Source organism: Somniosus microcephalus, chromosome 19, assembly GCF_052327205.1.
Source record: "Somniosus microcephalus isolate GS21.2 chromosome 19, FLI_Smic_1.0, whole genome shotgun sequence".
Taxonomy (NCBI): Eukaryota; Metazoa; Chordata; class Chondrichthyes; order Squaliformes; family Somniosidae; genus Somniosus; species Somniosus microcephalus.
Window position 1 is genome coordinate 17,970,520 of NC_141005.1, and position 15,312 is coordinate 17,985,831.

Genomic DNA, 15,312 nt, shown 5'->3' on the forward strand with positions numbered 1-15,312 from the left:
GACCAAGTTTTTGGTCACCTGCCCTAATATCCCCTTGTGTGGCTCGGTGTCAAATTGTGTTTGATAATCGCTCCTGTGAAGCGCCTTGGGATGTTTTACTACATTAAAGGTGCTATATAAATACAAGTTACTGTTACTGTTATTCATTGTACATAAGTCTGGACTGTTATTGTTGGCAGCCTACTTAATGATTAAGAGTTTCAGAGGCAAACTCTCACTTGTCCTTCCCTGAGGTCCAGACACAGGCAATTTTTTTTATCAGGAGCGATGACAGAGATCCGCTGATTTTCTCTGTCCCTGGCCCAGATACACTGAGGCCTTGGAGAGGATGCAGAGGAGCTCTCCCGGCCAGCCTCCCATATTCCACCTGTCGTGTCCGTGTATAATAAGACACAGACTGCGGAGAACGGTACAACAGGTGTTTACTCAACGTGGCTCACACTGCAACTGATCTGTACAGATTACTACTCAGTGCTATATACAGGTGTGGTCACTGCCGATACTGCAGTATACATGAGCTGTAAAACATAGTTCCCCCCTTAAAGGTATATACATTACACCACACTCCATAAACTTGAGATCATCCAAAACTCTACTGCCCCGTGTCCTAACTCGCAGCAAGTCCCGTTCACCCATCACCCCGTGCTCACTGACCGACATTGGCTCCCGGTCCGGCAACGCCTCAATTTTAAAATTCTCATCTTTGATTTCAAATCCCTCCGTGGCCTCGCCCCTCCCTATCTCTGTAACCTCCTCCAGCCCTAACAAATTAACTATGCAGCAGGAAGGGCTATAATTGGTTCCTCGGATAACATTGGCTCCCGGTTAAGCAATGCCTCGATTTTAAAATTCACATCCTGGTTTTCAAATCCCTCATGGCCTCGCCCCCTCCCTATCTCTGTAACCTCCTCCAGCCCTACAACCCTCCGAGATCTCTGCGCTCCTCCAATTCTGGCCTTTTGCACATCCCCCGATTTTAATCACTCCACCATTGGGGGCTGTGCCTTCCGCTGCCTCGACCATAAACTGTGGAATTCCCTCCCTAAACCTCTCTAATTCTCTCCCCTCCTTTAAGACGCTCCTTAGAAGAAAGAAAATAAACCACCTACCTCTTTAACCAAACTTTTGATCATCTGTCTTAATATCTCCTGGCTCAGTGACAAATTTTCACTCCTGTGAAGCCCTTTGGGATGTTTTACTACATTAAATGTGCTATATAAATGCAAGTTGTTGTTGTCGTCGAGATTTACCAGACTGGTACCAGGGATGAGGGACTTCAGTTAAGATTAACTAGAGGTGTTCAAAATTATGAGGGGTTTCGATAGAGTAGATAGGGAGAAACTGTTTCCAGTGGCAGGAGGGTTGGTAACCAGAGGACACAGATTCAAGATTATTGGTAAAAAGAAACAGCGGGGAGATGAGGAGAAATTCTTTATGCAGCGAGTTTTTATGATCTGGAATGTGCGGTCTCAAAGGGTGGGGGGAACAAATTCAATCATAACTTTCGAACAGGAATTGGATATATACTTGATAAGGAAAAATGTGCAGGGCTATGGGACAAGAGCAGGGGAGTGGAACTAATTGGAGAGCTCTTTGAAAGAGCAGCCACAGGCACGATGGGCTGAATGGCCTCCTTCTGTGCTGGATCGTTCTATGACAAGCCTTGGGCTTTCGTCGTGGTTTTTCCACTAAAAACGAAGCACAGATCTCTAATCTTCCTGAGAGTAAAACTGAGGCACATTACAAGATATTTTACCCATGCAGAGCTCCAGGTGGGCATTCACACTGCAAATCTCCATCACAATAGATGGGGAGGGAGGGAAGGAATGAAAAATCTTGATTATTATTCTATGACTTGGACTACAAGCATATGGATGGAAAATGAGCGAGGAGCACAAGTGGCCGTCAGCCGTGTTTCTATCCCCCCCAGCTGTGAATCAAATGTTTGGACATTGCTCCGCTAAGCAAAGCACCGAGCTTAGGAAAATAATGCTCCATTCAGGCTTCCAAAACCTTACCGCAAAGAGATCCGATAGCCACAATGAAGCCAGCCCAGGCGTAGCCTCTCCTGTAAAAGGCATCCGAGAGGGCCGAGTCTGGGTTCAAGGTGTGCCAGGGAACCATCAGGGTGAGTACGGCAGAAACCAGCGTGTACGCCAAAGTAGCCAGCCCCAAGGAAACTGCTGTTGCTATAGGGATGGCCTTCTGAGGGTTCCGAGCCTCCTCGCTGGATGCGGCAATGACATCGAACCCTACAAAGGCGTAAAAACAGGTTGCCGTGCCAGACATGATGCCCGAAATTCCAAAGGGGGCGAAACCACCCTCTCGGGCACTGAAGTTCTTTGGATCAGCCAGGATGAACCCAAATATCAGAATGAAGATGATCACTCCCATACTGATGGCTGCAAACACGTGATTCAGCCAGGAGGACACCTTGGCCCCACAAGTGATGAATGCCGTGGCAATGAGTAATATCCCTGCGGCTAGCATATCGGGGTTGTGGGCAAGGAAGGGCACGTTCCATGTGCCAACGTGCGTTTCGGTGAAATTTCGAATCCTGTGGTTGAAAATAGAATCCAGATAGCCACTCCAAGCTCTAGCCACAGCCGCTCCACCAATCATGTATTCCAGAATGACGTTCCACCCAATCATAAAGGCCCAGATTTCACCGACTGAGATATAGGTGAACATGTAGGCGGAGCCGGTCTTTGGCACGCGGGAACCAAACTCGGCGTAGCAAAAGGCGGCCAGCAGAGAGGCAAAACCCGCGATGATGAAAGAAACGATGACAGCGGGACCGGCGACATCCTTGGCAACCGTGCCGGTCAGGACGTAAAGGCCGGAGCCAACCATGCCGCCAATGCCAAGCAAGGTCAGGTCCACAGTAGACAGGCACCTATTCAGGGCGGTCGCCATCATATCCGCCTCGAGGGTCTTCACTCTGTTCAGCTTCTGGCAGAATCGAGCCAGGGAGTTACAGCTGGGCAACCTGCTCACCATTTTTGCTGCCTTACTGTGTCCAAAAATGTTCTTTGTTAAAGGTTAGGGCTTGTTAGCAGAGGCGCTGGAGGCTCGGTTTATCTGTATTTCATTCTATTCTCCTATGCAGCAGAGAAGATCTACTTTCTGAAAGAGGGCAGGTTGACGATGATCACAGATCTGTAAATCAAAGAAGAAAACAAAAAAATGTTAACGATTGGTAAATACCTCTGGCAGCCTGGTATAAGCTTTGAAACAGTCTTATTCACTGAGGTTTTGTGAAGGGCGGCCGAGCTTAAGGTCTACTCTCAAGAATGCTGCAGCATACTTGGGTGGCAGCGTGCGGAGATCGGAGTATGTGCCATATGATGCTTTGCACCGTGACCTCCTGATTTGAAATCTACCACCCTGAGCAGTTGCCAAGTGGAGGGGATGCCTCTCCACTCAGGCACAGCTTGTTACTCTCATCAACACCCCTTTAAAAAAAGTGAATGGATACAATAAATTATGATGCACAAACTCTTTGAAAGTGTTATGTTCTGTTGATCTAAAGAAGATAATTAGATGGAATAGTACTTTCAATGCAAAGTACTTGAACATTCGGTATACCACAGTTAATACACTCCTCCTGGATAGTTTCCAACCTACATTTAAATAATTCTTCTAAAGCCATCGTCTTTGGCCCCCTCCGCGGACTCTGTGCTCTTGCCCATCAACTCCAGCCCCCTCCCTGGACGCTATCTCAGATGGCTCGCCACCTTGATGTCCTGTTCGACCCCAGAGCTGAGCTTTCAACCGCATATCCTGTCCAGCACAACAATCGTAAGCTCGAGGAACAGCACCTCATCTTTCGATTTGGCACTTTACAGCCTTCTGGACTCAACATCGAGTTCAACAATTTCAGATCATAACCTCGGCCCCAATCTGTTTTTTTCCATTTTTTTTCTCTCTCTCACATGGCAGCTGTCTTTCATTCTGCCTATGCCATTTACACCTCATCTAGAGCCATCTTTTCTTTCTTAACTTGTCCCATTGCCATCTCCTTTTTCCTTGCACCGTCATCCCTTTTGTCTCTTAATCTCTCCTGCCTTCCATCCTATCACAGACCGTCCCTTTTGTTCTTTCCTCCCCTCCCTCTTTCCTGCCCCTGCACTTGCTTAAAAACCTGTTCCAAGGATCGTCTGCTTCCACTTCCATACATTGCCCACCCCCCTGGCCCACCTCACCCATCATCCACTGAAAGCCTCGCGCACGCCCTCCACACCCGGCACTCTGCGGATGTTGGCGCCTGCAAGATGCACAGTTCCACGGCATCCATTGATGAGAGTAACAAGCTATGCCCGAGGCAACCGCTTCCCAAGTGGCCGTTCTTCATGCTTGAGCGCGTTGAAGGGGGCGAAATTTCACATTGTGCCAGGGTAGCTAAAGTGAATGTTGGTCCCTTAGAGGAAGAGACCGGGAAATTAGTAGTGGGGAACATGGAGATGGCAAATACGCTGAACAAATATTTTGTATCAGTCTTTACAGTAGAGGACACTAAAAATATCCCAACACTGGACAAACATGGGGCTATAGGGGAGGAGGAGCTAAACATGATTAAAATCACTAAGGAGATGGTACTCGGTAAGATAATGGGACTTAAGGCGGATAAATCCCCTGGACCTGATGGCTTACATCCTAGGGTCTTAAGAGAAGTAGCGGTAGGGATTGCGGATGCATTGGTGGTAATTTTCCAAAACTCCCTGGATTCAGGAAAGTTCGCAGCAGATTGGAAAACTGCTAATGTAATGCCCTTAGTTAAAAAGGGAGGTAAACAAAAGGCTGGAAACTATAGACCAGTTAGCCTAACATCTGTGGTTGGTAAAATGTTGGAGTCCATTATTAAGGAAGCAGTAACAGGACATTTGGATAAGCATAATTTAATCGGACAGAGTCAGCATGGTTTTATGAAGGGGAAGTCATGTTTGACAAATTTGCTCGAATTCTTTGAGGATGTAACAAACAGGGTGGATAAAGGGGAACCAGTGGATGTGGTGTATTTGGACTTCAAAAGGCATTTGACAAGGTGCCACACAAAAGATTACTGCACAAGATAAAAAATCACGGGATTGGGGGTAATATACTGGCATGGGTGGAAGATTGGCTATCTAACAGAAAACAGAGAGTGGGGATAAATGGTTCATTCTCGGGTTGGCAATCAGTAACTAGTGGTGTTCCGCAGGGGTCAGTGCTGGGACCTCAACTCTTTACAATCTATATTAATGATTTGGAGGAGGGGACCAAGTGCAACGTATCCAAGTTTGCCGATGATACAAAGATGGGAGGGAAAGCAGTGAGTGAGGAGGACATAAAAAACCTGCAAAAGAACATAGACAGGCTAAGTGAGTGGGCAGAAATTTGGCAGATGGAATATAATGTTGGAAAGTGTGAAGTTATGCACTTTGGCAGAAAAAATCAAGGAGCAAGTTATTATCTAAATGGAAAGAAACTGCAAAGTGCTACAGGACAAAGGGATCTTGGGGTCCTGGTACATGAAACACAGAAGGTTAGTATGCAGGTACAGCAGGTGATCAGGAAGGCCAATGGAATCTTGGCTTTTATTGCAAGGGGGATGGAGTATAAAAGCAGGGAAGTCTTGCTTCAGTTATACAGGGTGCTGGTGAGGCCACACCTGGAATACTGCGTACAGTTTTGGTTTCCATATTTAAGAAAGGATATACTTGCTCTCGAGGTAGTTCAGAGAAGGTTCACTCGATTGATTCCGGAGATGAGGGGGCTGACTTATGAGGAAAGGTTGAGTAGGTTGGGCCTCTACTCATTGGAATTCAGAAGAATGAGAGGCGATCTTATCGAAACATATAAGATTGTGAGGGGGCTTGATCAGGTGGATGCGGGGAGGATGTTTCCACTGATGGGTGAGACTAGAACTAGGGGGCATAATCTTAGAATAAGGGGCTGCCGTTTCAAAACTGAGATGAGGAGAAACTTCTTCACTCAGAGGGTAGTAAATCTATGGAATTTGCTACCTCAAAGAGCTGTGGAAGCTGCGACATTAAATAAATTTAAAACAGAGATAGACAGTTTCCTAGCTGATAAGGGAATTAGGGGTTACGGGGAGAGGGCAGGGAAGTGGTCGTGAGTCTAGGTTCGGATCAGCCATGATCCTATTGAATGGCGGAGCAGGCCCGAGGGGCTGTATGGCCAACACCTGCTCCTACTTCTTATATTCTTATGTTATGTAACACGGGCGGTATCGCACCTGCCGCCCACAATACGTCCCGCCCGCTATTCAATTCCATTGACTTTTGTATTCGTTTGGAGAAGGAGTGGAGCCATGCATTGTTTTCATGGCAATAAGGTGCAAGCAACACTGCTGCCTCTCAGCACAGCTTACATTACCATAAGTTTATAAGTAAAAAGAGATCTGTGATGTTCCCAAGAAGACAATGCCCCTTTAAAAAGGGTATTTTCTCATTGAGGCACCTTTAAAAAACAGCTAAAACAAATTAACTTTAACGCGCTTTTTATTCCATCCTCTGTGCCTGTTTTAACATTATACATAGGGTAGATCATGGGACTAATTTATAAACTGATTCACATTCAAATCTGCTTCAGAAGTGTTGTAGAGATAAATCACCATTTTCACCCTCTAGGGCTCAATACCTCCTCCAAGCTGTGATGATTTCACCCTTATCAAAAAAAACCCACAAAAATCACGGCAACCGTGTCAAACTTAGCTGCTTAAAGTCATCCTATTGGCTCCGAGGTAATGTCTCAGTCTCTGAGCCGTACAGACCCAAAGGACGCCAGGTTTAATCTACAGACTGTTTGGAGTTATCCGATCTCAGATGGGGTCGGGGCATTGGTCGTGGTGCAAGATTTACCAAACTTCATCCATATTTACAGGATTTTCCAATGCACTTCAGATTTCAGTCTGGCTACCTTCCTAATGTAACATAGAAACATATTGATATACCTATCAATTCAGTTCATGAAAAGCGACGAGTTAAGTTAGTAACTATAGGTTTTTATTGGCTAAATAACAGAGCCCACCCTCGTGGGTGATCGGATCCAACAAGGAGGAATGCCAGCCAGTCGACCACCTTTATACCTGGGCAAGCAGGCGGAGCCATGGGCGGAGTCAGCTGTGGTCAGCCCAGGTATAACAGCGTGGCAAGAGGTGACCTTGTGTAGTGATACAACAGTGTAAACAGTGATAACCATAGTGTAACGATATAAACAGTGATAACCATAGTGTAACGATAGTGAACGATAAAAGCGGTTTACCACATTCACCCCTTGTTTAAATTTGAGTCCGGCGGGGTGAAGTGTACTACCAGTTCAGGTATGTCAGTCTGTCCGGAGGCCTCGTAAGCCTTTCTGATCGGCGCAGCAGCGGCGGCGGTGGTGGTGCAGTGTCCGATGTTAATGCTGGTGTCTGCGTGGTCGGCGAAGGCTCGTAGGGTTCCGGCATGCCGTCTACCTAGGCTGGATTTGGGGGGGTGGTGGGGGGTAACGGTGGTGTCTCAGGGGTGCCCGAGGGTGCGAGGTCTCGTAAGGAGACTGTGTCCTCCCGCCCGTCTGGGTATGCCACATAGGCGTACTGGGGGTTGGCGTGCAGGAGGTCCACCCTCTCGACCAGGGGGTCCGTTTTATGGGCCCTCACGTGCTTTCGCAGCAAGACGGGCCCCGGAGAAGTCAGCCATGTTGGTAGCGAGGTTCCCGTAGTCGACTTCCTGGGGAAAACAAACATTCGTTCGTGGGGGGTGGCGTTAATGGCCGTGCAAAGCAGTGACCGGATGGAATGCAGCGCTGCCGGGAGGACTTCCTGCCAGCGAGAGGTTGGGAGGCCCTTAGACTTTAAGGCTAAGAGAACGGCCTTCCAGACAGTCGCATTCTCTCTTTCCACCTGGCCGTTCCCTCGGGGGTTGTAGCTGGTGGTCCTGCTTGCAGCAATACCTCTCGCTAGTAGGAACTGGCGAAGTTCCTCGCTCGTGAAGGATGAGCCCCGGTCGCTATGTATATAGTTCGGGAACCCGAACAAGGCGAAGAGGTCGTTCAGGCATTTGATGACCATGGTACTGGTCATGTCTGGGCAGGGGAAGGCAAAGGGGAAACGGGAGTACTCATCAATAATGTTGAGGAAGTACACATTACGGTCAGAGGACGGGAGGGGCCCCTTAAAATCGATGCTCAAGCGCTCGAAGGGGCGGGTGGCCTTGATCAGGCTTGCTCTGTCCGGCCTAAAGAAATGTGGTTTGCATTCGGCACAGGTTTGGCAGTTCCTGGTCCTGACCTCCTCGATGGAGTAGGGCAGGTTGCGGGCCTTAATGAAGTGGTAAAGTCTGGTGACCCCAGGGTGGCAGAGGTCGTTGTGGAGGGTCTGCAGTCTATCAATTTGCGCGTTGGCGCATGTACTTCGTGATAGAGCATCTGGGGGTTCGTTCAGTTTACCAGGCCGGTACAAGATATCATAATCGTAGGTGGAGAGCTCGATTCTCCACCTCAAGATCTTGTCGTTCTTGATTTTGCCCCTCAGCTTGTTATTAAACATAAAAGCGACCGAGCGCTGGTCGGTGAGGAGGGTAAATCGTTTGCCTGCCAGGTAATGCCTCCAGCGTCGTACTGCCTCCACGATCGCCTGGGCCTCCTTCTCGACCGAAAAGTGTCGGATCTCAGGGCCCTGGAGAGTCCTTGAGAAGAAGGCCACAGGTCTCCCCGCCTGGTTAAGGGTTGCAGCTAGGGCGAAGTCGGATGCATCGCTCTCCACTTGGAAAGGGATAGACTTATCCACCGCGTGCATTGTGGCCTTAGCAATATCTCCCTTTATGAGGGAGAAGGCTGCGCATGCTTCTGCCGTCAGGGGGAAGGAGGTGGACTTCATGAGGGGTCTGGCTTTGTCCGCATAATTGGGCACCCATTGGGCATAGTAGGCGAAGAGCCCCAGGGTTCTCTTCAGCGCCTTTGGACAGTGGGGGAGGGGAAGCTCCATGAGGGGGTGCATTCTTTCGGGGTCAGGGCCAATGACTCCATTCTCTACTACGCAGCCGAGGATGGCAAGGCGCGAGGTGTTAAACACACATTTCTCCTTATTGTAGGTGAGGTTCAGCCGTTGGGCCGTACGGAGGAATCTCTCCAGATTAACATCATGGTCCTGCCGGTCGCGGCCGCAGATGGTGACGTTATCTAGATAAGGGAACGTGGCATGCAGCCCGTTCTGGTCAACCATCCGGTCCATCTCCCTTTGGAAGACCGAAACCCCGTTGGTGACGCCGAAGGGAACCCTAAGGAAGTGGTAGCGGCGGCCATTCGCCTCGAAGGCGGTATACTGGCGGTCCTCAGGGCGGATAGGGAGTTGGTGATAGGCCGATTAAGGTCGATGATAGAGAATACCCGGTACTGTGCAATCTGATTGACCATATCAGATATGCGGGGAAGGGGGTATGCGTCCAGCTGGGTGTACCGGTTTATGGTTTGGCTGTAGTCGATGACCAGGCGGTGTTTATCGCCGGTCTTAACGACTACGACCTGGGCACGCCAGGGGCTGTTGCTTCTCTCGATGATGCCCTCCTTCAGGAGTCGCTGCACCTCGGAGCTAATAAAAGCTCTGTCCCCGGCGCTGTACCGCCTGCTCTTGGTAGCGACGGGTTTACAGTCGCGGGTGAGGTTAGCGAACAGGGAGGGGGGCGGGACCTTGAGGGTGGATAGGCCACAGGTGGTACGCGGTGGGCGGTTTAAAAGCTGCTGGTTGTAGACTGTGAGTGGGGGGAGGGGTCCACCGTATGCCAGAGTGACACTTTGAAGGTGGGATTGGAAATCCAGCCCTAGTAGGACGGCAGCACAGAGCTGGGGCAGGACGAGAAGTTTAAAATTTTTATACTCCGTGCCCCTAACCGACAGGGTCACAACACAGTAGCCGCTGATGTCTGTAGAATGGGACCTCGACGCCATCGAGATCCGGTTGCGCGTTGGCCGGACAGTGAGGGAGTAGTGGCTCACCGTGTCTGGATGGATGAAACTCTCCGTGCTTCCGCTGTCGAACAGGCAGGTCGTGGCGTGGCCGTTTACTTTGATGTCCATCATGGACTTGGACAGGTGATGCGGGCGAGCTTGGTCAAGTGTGACGGAGGCTAGTGTATGGCTGAGCGAGCTGCTGTAGTCTGCGGGTGAGGCGGTGGTCAGGTCTGGAGACAAGGTGGCGGTCAGGTCTGGAGACAAGGTGGCGGTCGAGTGTGGTGAACAAAATGGCGGCGCCCATGACGTTGAATAAAATGGCGGAGAAGATGGCCGCCCCCACAACTCACATGAGGCACTGCCGGCGTCGGTGGCCTTGATCAAAGATGGCCGCCCCCACGACTCACACGAGGGGATACTGGCATCTGTGGCCTTGATGAAAGATGGCCGCCCCCACAACTCGCATGAGGCACTGCTGGCATCTGTGGCTTTCCCCCTGCAGGCCTTCGCGAAGTGGCCTTTCTTGTGGCAGTCGGAGCAGGTCGCGTTTCTTGCAGGGCAGCGCGCCCTCGGGTGTTTCGCTTGGCCACAGAAGAAGCAGCTGGCGGCCCGATCGCGGGGCTCCGATGTCGCAGCCGGTACCGGGGGTGGCGGTCCCGATCGGTTCCGGGACACCGACGCTGTGGTAGGTCCCAGAGGCGGCGGTGCGAGGGGTATTGCGGCCGGGGTCGGGCCCGAGTCCCAGGGTCGCGCAGCACAGTACCTGGAGTACGCCTCGAGGTCCCGATGGGCCACTTCGAAGGAGCGAGCGAGGATAGCAGCTGTTTTCAGGTCGAGGTCCTTTGATTCCAGCAGTCTTTGCGGTGAGTAGTCTGACCGAATGCCTTTCACGAAGGTGTGGTAAACCACTGTTTGTATTCCACTGTGTACATGCCTGGACATGCCTCGGCTGACTCCTCCCACAAGTCCTAGTATAAAGGTGACTGCTCCCCAGCCCCTTTGTATTCTGGACCGGTCGACCACTCGAGGCAGACCTTCATTCTTTTGTTAATAAAAGCCTTTAGTTACTCTCTTAACTCTCAGTCTTTTATGAGTAATTGATAGCGCATCAGAAGGCATCTCGGATGTTTCCATCTGTATGTTCTGCAGCTGTTACGGCTTTAAAGTCACAGGCCTAGAAATTCCCTATCGCCGCGCCTGGTGTTTAGCGCCCGAAAGTTTGCGCTGCGCCCGGATTCCCGTAGCGCCCGCCTGAAATTCAGTTGCAGCGCCCCAAGACGGAGGCGGGCGCTATTGCAGAGTTTGGCTGCCTCCGCTTGGGGCGCTGAAAGTCAATTTCAGGCGTCCAGCTGCCGCAGCGCCACCCGATGCGGTGCGGCAGGCTGGGGTACTGCAGGCCTCCTCCTTCTCTTAAGGAGGAGCTGCCTGCAGCCGTGAGATTGCCGCTGGATTCCCCCGGCAAATGAGCCCGGCACCACGGAGAAGTGCCGGGCTCGCGGGGGTCAGAGACCAATGCCGCGGGGGGGGGTGGTGTGGGAGTCCGGGGAGGAAGGTGCGGCCAGGCGGCCGCCGGGAAAGCGGCCGGCCGCACCTCCACCTTTACGCCCCGGCCTCTCGGAGCTGCAAGGCCCCGTTTTACAAACGCTCTTTGCGGCCGCTACGGGAGAGGTGGCCGCAACTGAATTTGGGCGTCGGGCCGGCATCGCGTTGGAACCGGGGCGCTGCGCACACCGATGACATCATCGGTGCCGACGCAGCGCTACCGGCTAACGCCGAATTTCGCCCAGAACTGAATTTCAGGCGCAACAACACTTCCGGCGCAAAACACCTCCTCAGGCGCTAAGTGGGCGCAAACGCCACTGAATTTCTAGGCCACAGTCCCTGCCGAGTATTTGCAGCGCCCGTAAGAAATCATCAACCGACTCTCCTGGCTGTTGCGAGCGGGATCTTAGAAGATGCCTGGCGTACATTGAGTTTACAGGGCTCCGATACTGTTCTTTTAGCAGGTTGAGGGCGTCCTCGTATGTGGCAATGTCCCGGATGAGTGCAAATACTTTAGGGCTCACCTGAGCGGTCAGAACTCTTAGTTTGGATGCCGGAGGCACGCCGGATTCTCCCAGGTAGGCTTCGAAGCAGCTCAGCCAGTGTTCGAAGTCGAGGGCTGAATTCGCAGCCTGTGGGTTTAGATCCAGGTACGGCGGCCGGAGGGCTCGTAGCCAGGCCGGCTGCTGGGGCTATTGTAAATGGCCGTTTGGCTGAGGCTGTACGTCTGACTGGTCGTTTGGCTGCTCCGTTGTAGACATTTCAAAATTTAGCCAATAAAATTGATATACCTATCAATTCAGTTCATGAAAAGCGACGAGTTAAGTTAGTAACTATAGGTTTTTATTAGCTAAATAACAGAGCCCACCCTCGTGGGTGATCGGATCCAACAAGGAGGAATACCAGCCAGTCGACCACCTTTATACCTGGGCAAGCAGGCGGAGCCATGGGCGGAGTCAGCTGTGGTCAGCCCAGGTATAACAGCGTGGCAAGAGGTGACCTTGTGTAGTGATACAACAGTGTAAACAGTGATAACCATAGTGTAACGATATAAACAGTGATAACCATAGTGTAACGATAGTGAACGATAAAAGTGGTTTACCACACATAGAAGATAGGAGCAGGAGTAGGCCATTTGGCCCCTCGAGCCTGCTCCGCCATTCAATGAGATCATGGCTGATCATTCAAATTCAGTACCCTGTCCCTGCTTTCTCCCCATACCCCTTAATCCCTTTAGCCTTAAGAAATATATCTAACTCCTTCTTGAATATATTTAATGAATTGGCCTCAACTGCTTTCTGTGGTAGAGAACTCCACAGGTTCACCACTCTCTGGGTGAAGTAATTCCTCCTCATCTCTGTCCTAAATAGCTTACCCCTTATCCTTAGACTGTGACCCCTGGTTCTGGACTCCCTGGCCATCGGGAACATCCTTCCTGCATCTAGTCTGTCTAGTCCTGTTAGAATTTTATAAGTTTCAATGAGATCCCCTCTCATTCTTCTAAACTCCAGCGAGTATAAGCCCAATTGACCCAATCTCTCCTCATACGTCATTCCTGCCATCCCAGGTATCAGTCTGGTGAATCTTCGCTGCACTCCCTCCATGGCAAGAACATCCTTCCTCAGATAAGGCGACCAAAACTGCACACAATACTCAAGGTGTGGTCTCACCAAGGCCCTGTACAACTGCAGCAAGACATCCTTGTTCCTGTACTCGATTTTCATCGCTCCACCATTGGCGGCTATGCCTTCAGCTGCCTGGGCCCAAAGCTCTGGAATTCCCTCCCTAAACCTCTCCGCCTCTCTTTCCTCCTTTAAGATGCTCCTTAAAATCTACCTCTTTGACCAAGTTTTTGGTCACCTGTCCTAAGATCTCTTTATGCGGCTTGGTGTCAAATTGTTTGCTGATGCGCCTGTGAAGCGTCCTGGGACCTTTTTCTGTGTTAAAGGCGCTATATAAATACAAGTTGCTGTTGTTGCGGTAGTGATAGGGGTATCACAATTGTTTAGGAAAAGGTAAAATCAGCCAGGGTTCCTGCTCCTTATTATCATACAGCAAACCCTACCGGAAGCATGTTTGAGGGCAGAGTCACTCTCTGCTGTGAAGGCCTCTACAACCAGATTCACTTGTCAATGAGAGGGGATCTCATTGAGAATGAGAGGGGATCTCATTGAAACGTATAAAATTCTGACAGGGCTAGACAGACTGGAGGCAGGGAGGATGTTTCCCCTGGCTGGGGGGGGTCGAGAACGAGGGGTCACAGTCTCAGGATACAGGGTAGAACATTTAGGACTGAGATGAGGAGAAATTTCTTCACTCAGAGGGTGGTGAATCTGTGGAATTCTCTACCACAGAAGGCTGTGGAGGCCAAGTCACTGAATATATATTGAAGGAGATAGATAGATTTCTAGACACAAAAGGCATCAAGGGGTATGGGGAGAGAGTGGGAATATGGTATTGAGTTAGAGGATCAGCCATGATCATATTGAATGGCAGAGCAGGCTCGAAGGGCCGAATGGCCCACTCCTGCTCCTATTTTTCTATGTTTCTTCTACGTTTCTATGTTTCAAGGCTCGCGTGTGAAAAATCAGCAGTTATTTAGGCTACTGTCTGTGAAAATATACCTCGAGAGCAGGGGAGAAGAGAGAGTTAGAGAAAAAATTAACAGGTTAAGTGTGATAAGTAGAATTATATAGACAAACTGAAATTCAGGACTGAATGGAAATGGTGATCTCATGTCTATCATAAATTTAATCGCTGGTCGCGATACAAATCATCTTTAATCTTTCTCGTGCCATAAAGCACTTTACCTGCAGACTTAAATGGAGAATTTGATTTACCCTGATGGTGTGCTTAACGAGTAAATCAATCATCATACAGAGCCGTACAGACCGTGAAAGGTGTGGCTCTGATCCCTGGCCTGTGAGGAACTGGCTGGACTCCACCTGGGTAGAAGTAAGAGCTGTACAATTGGTCTCAGAGCCCCTAGGCTTCAGCGGAAGTTGGGGTGGGGGGGCGGTGCGGATCAATCGAATTTCTCGATCTTGATCGGTCTCCAACTGTTGCAAGATGCCCATTGTCTGGGCATCAGGAGAGGATGGCTAGTTGTGCTTCCTTCTCGCAGCCCAATAGCCCATCAAACATTCACTGCCTAGACTCACCCATGAAGCATGGCCGCTAGGATCTGATACCAGCGGGCTGCTAGCGACGACAGAAGCATACGCTATCACAAATCATCACCTTCAGGGAAAAGATAGGAGATTTGAGTCTCTGGCACAGGAGGAGTTAAGAGATTCTACTGCAAATCAACACCTCGGTGTTCGAACCTGCTGTGCCACAGAGTAATAGATGCTAATTCTTTTATTTGTAACTATTCCTGTTGATAATGTGGCTTTAACACTTGCTAAAAGTAACAGTGACAACACTAGGGATTACAGCTTCTTCTGGGTTGCAGCTGATGGGTGTCGGTAAAAGCCCCACGACTGCCCAACATATAGAAGCAAACTCGGTGATGATGAATAAGGCAGCATGTTTATATTAGAGATGTATATATAATTCCACAATCCTGCACTCACAGGGAGCGCAGCTCAGAGATTTAGGACTACAATGTTCTAACCTGGGCTTTCTTCAAGGTCACTTCACCCCCAAAGGCGAGGGAGCAGAGATTAGCTTTTTATACCTTGTTAGTAATGGCTGGTACAAAAGCAAATTTGGCATTTTATTTGGCGGGTTCTGAACCTCATTTGCACATTGGTTGCGTTACTTTTTCACAAGATTATTTTTTTTAAACTCTTGTTTTTTTTTCCCCTCATAAGAACTTAAGAACATAAAAAATAG

The 15,312-nt window shown here is 49.9% G+C and overlaps 1 protein-coding gene across 1 annotated transcript in view; it reads right to left on the reverse strand.

The window, feature by feature from the left end:
• slc7a4 (solute carrier family 7 member 4) overlaps nucleotides 1–15,312 on the reverse strand; it is a 43,548-nt gene that overhangs the window by 19,310 nt on the left and 8,926 nt on the right. The window contains exon 2 of the mRNA XM_086012026.1: nucleotides 2,019–3,159. Within this exon, the coding sequence (XP_085868152.1) occupies nucleotides 2,019–3,000 (982 nt within the window). The 5' untranslated portion in view covers nucleotides 3,001–3,159. The remainder of the gene's footprint in view (nucleotides 1–2,018; nucleotides 3,160–15,312) is intronic.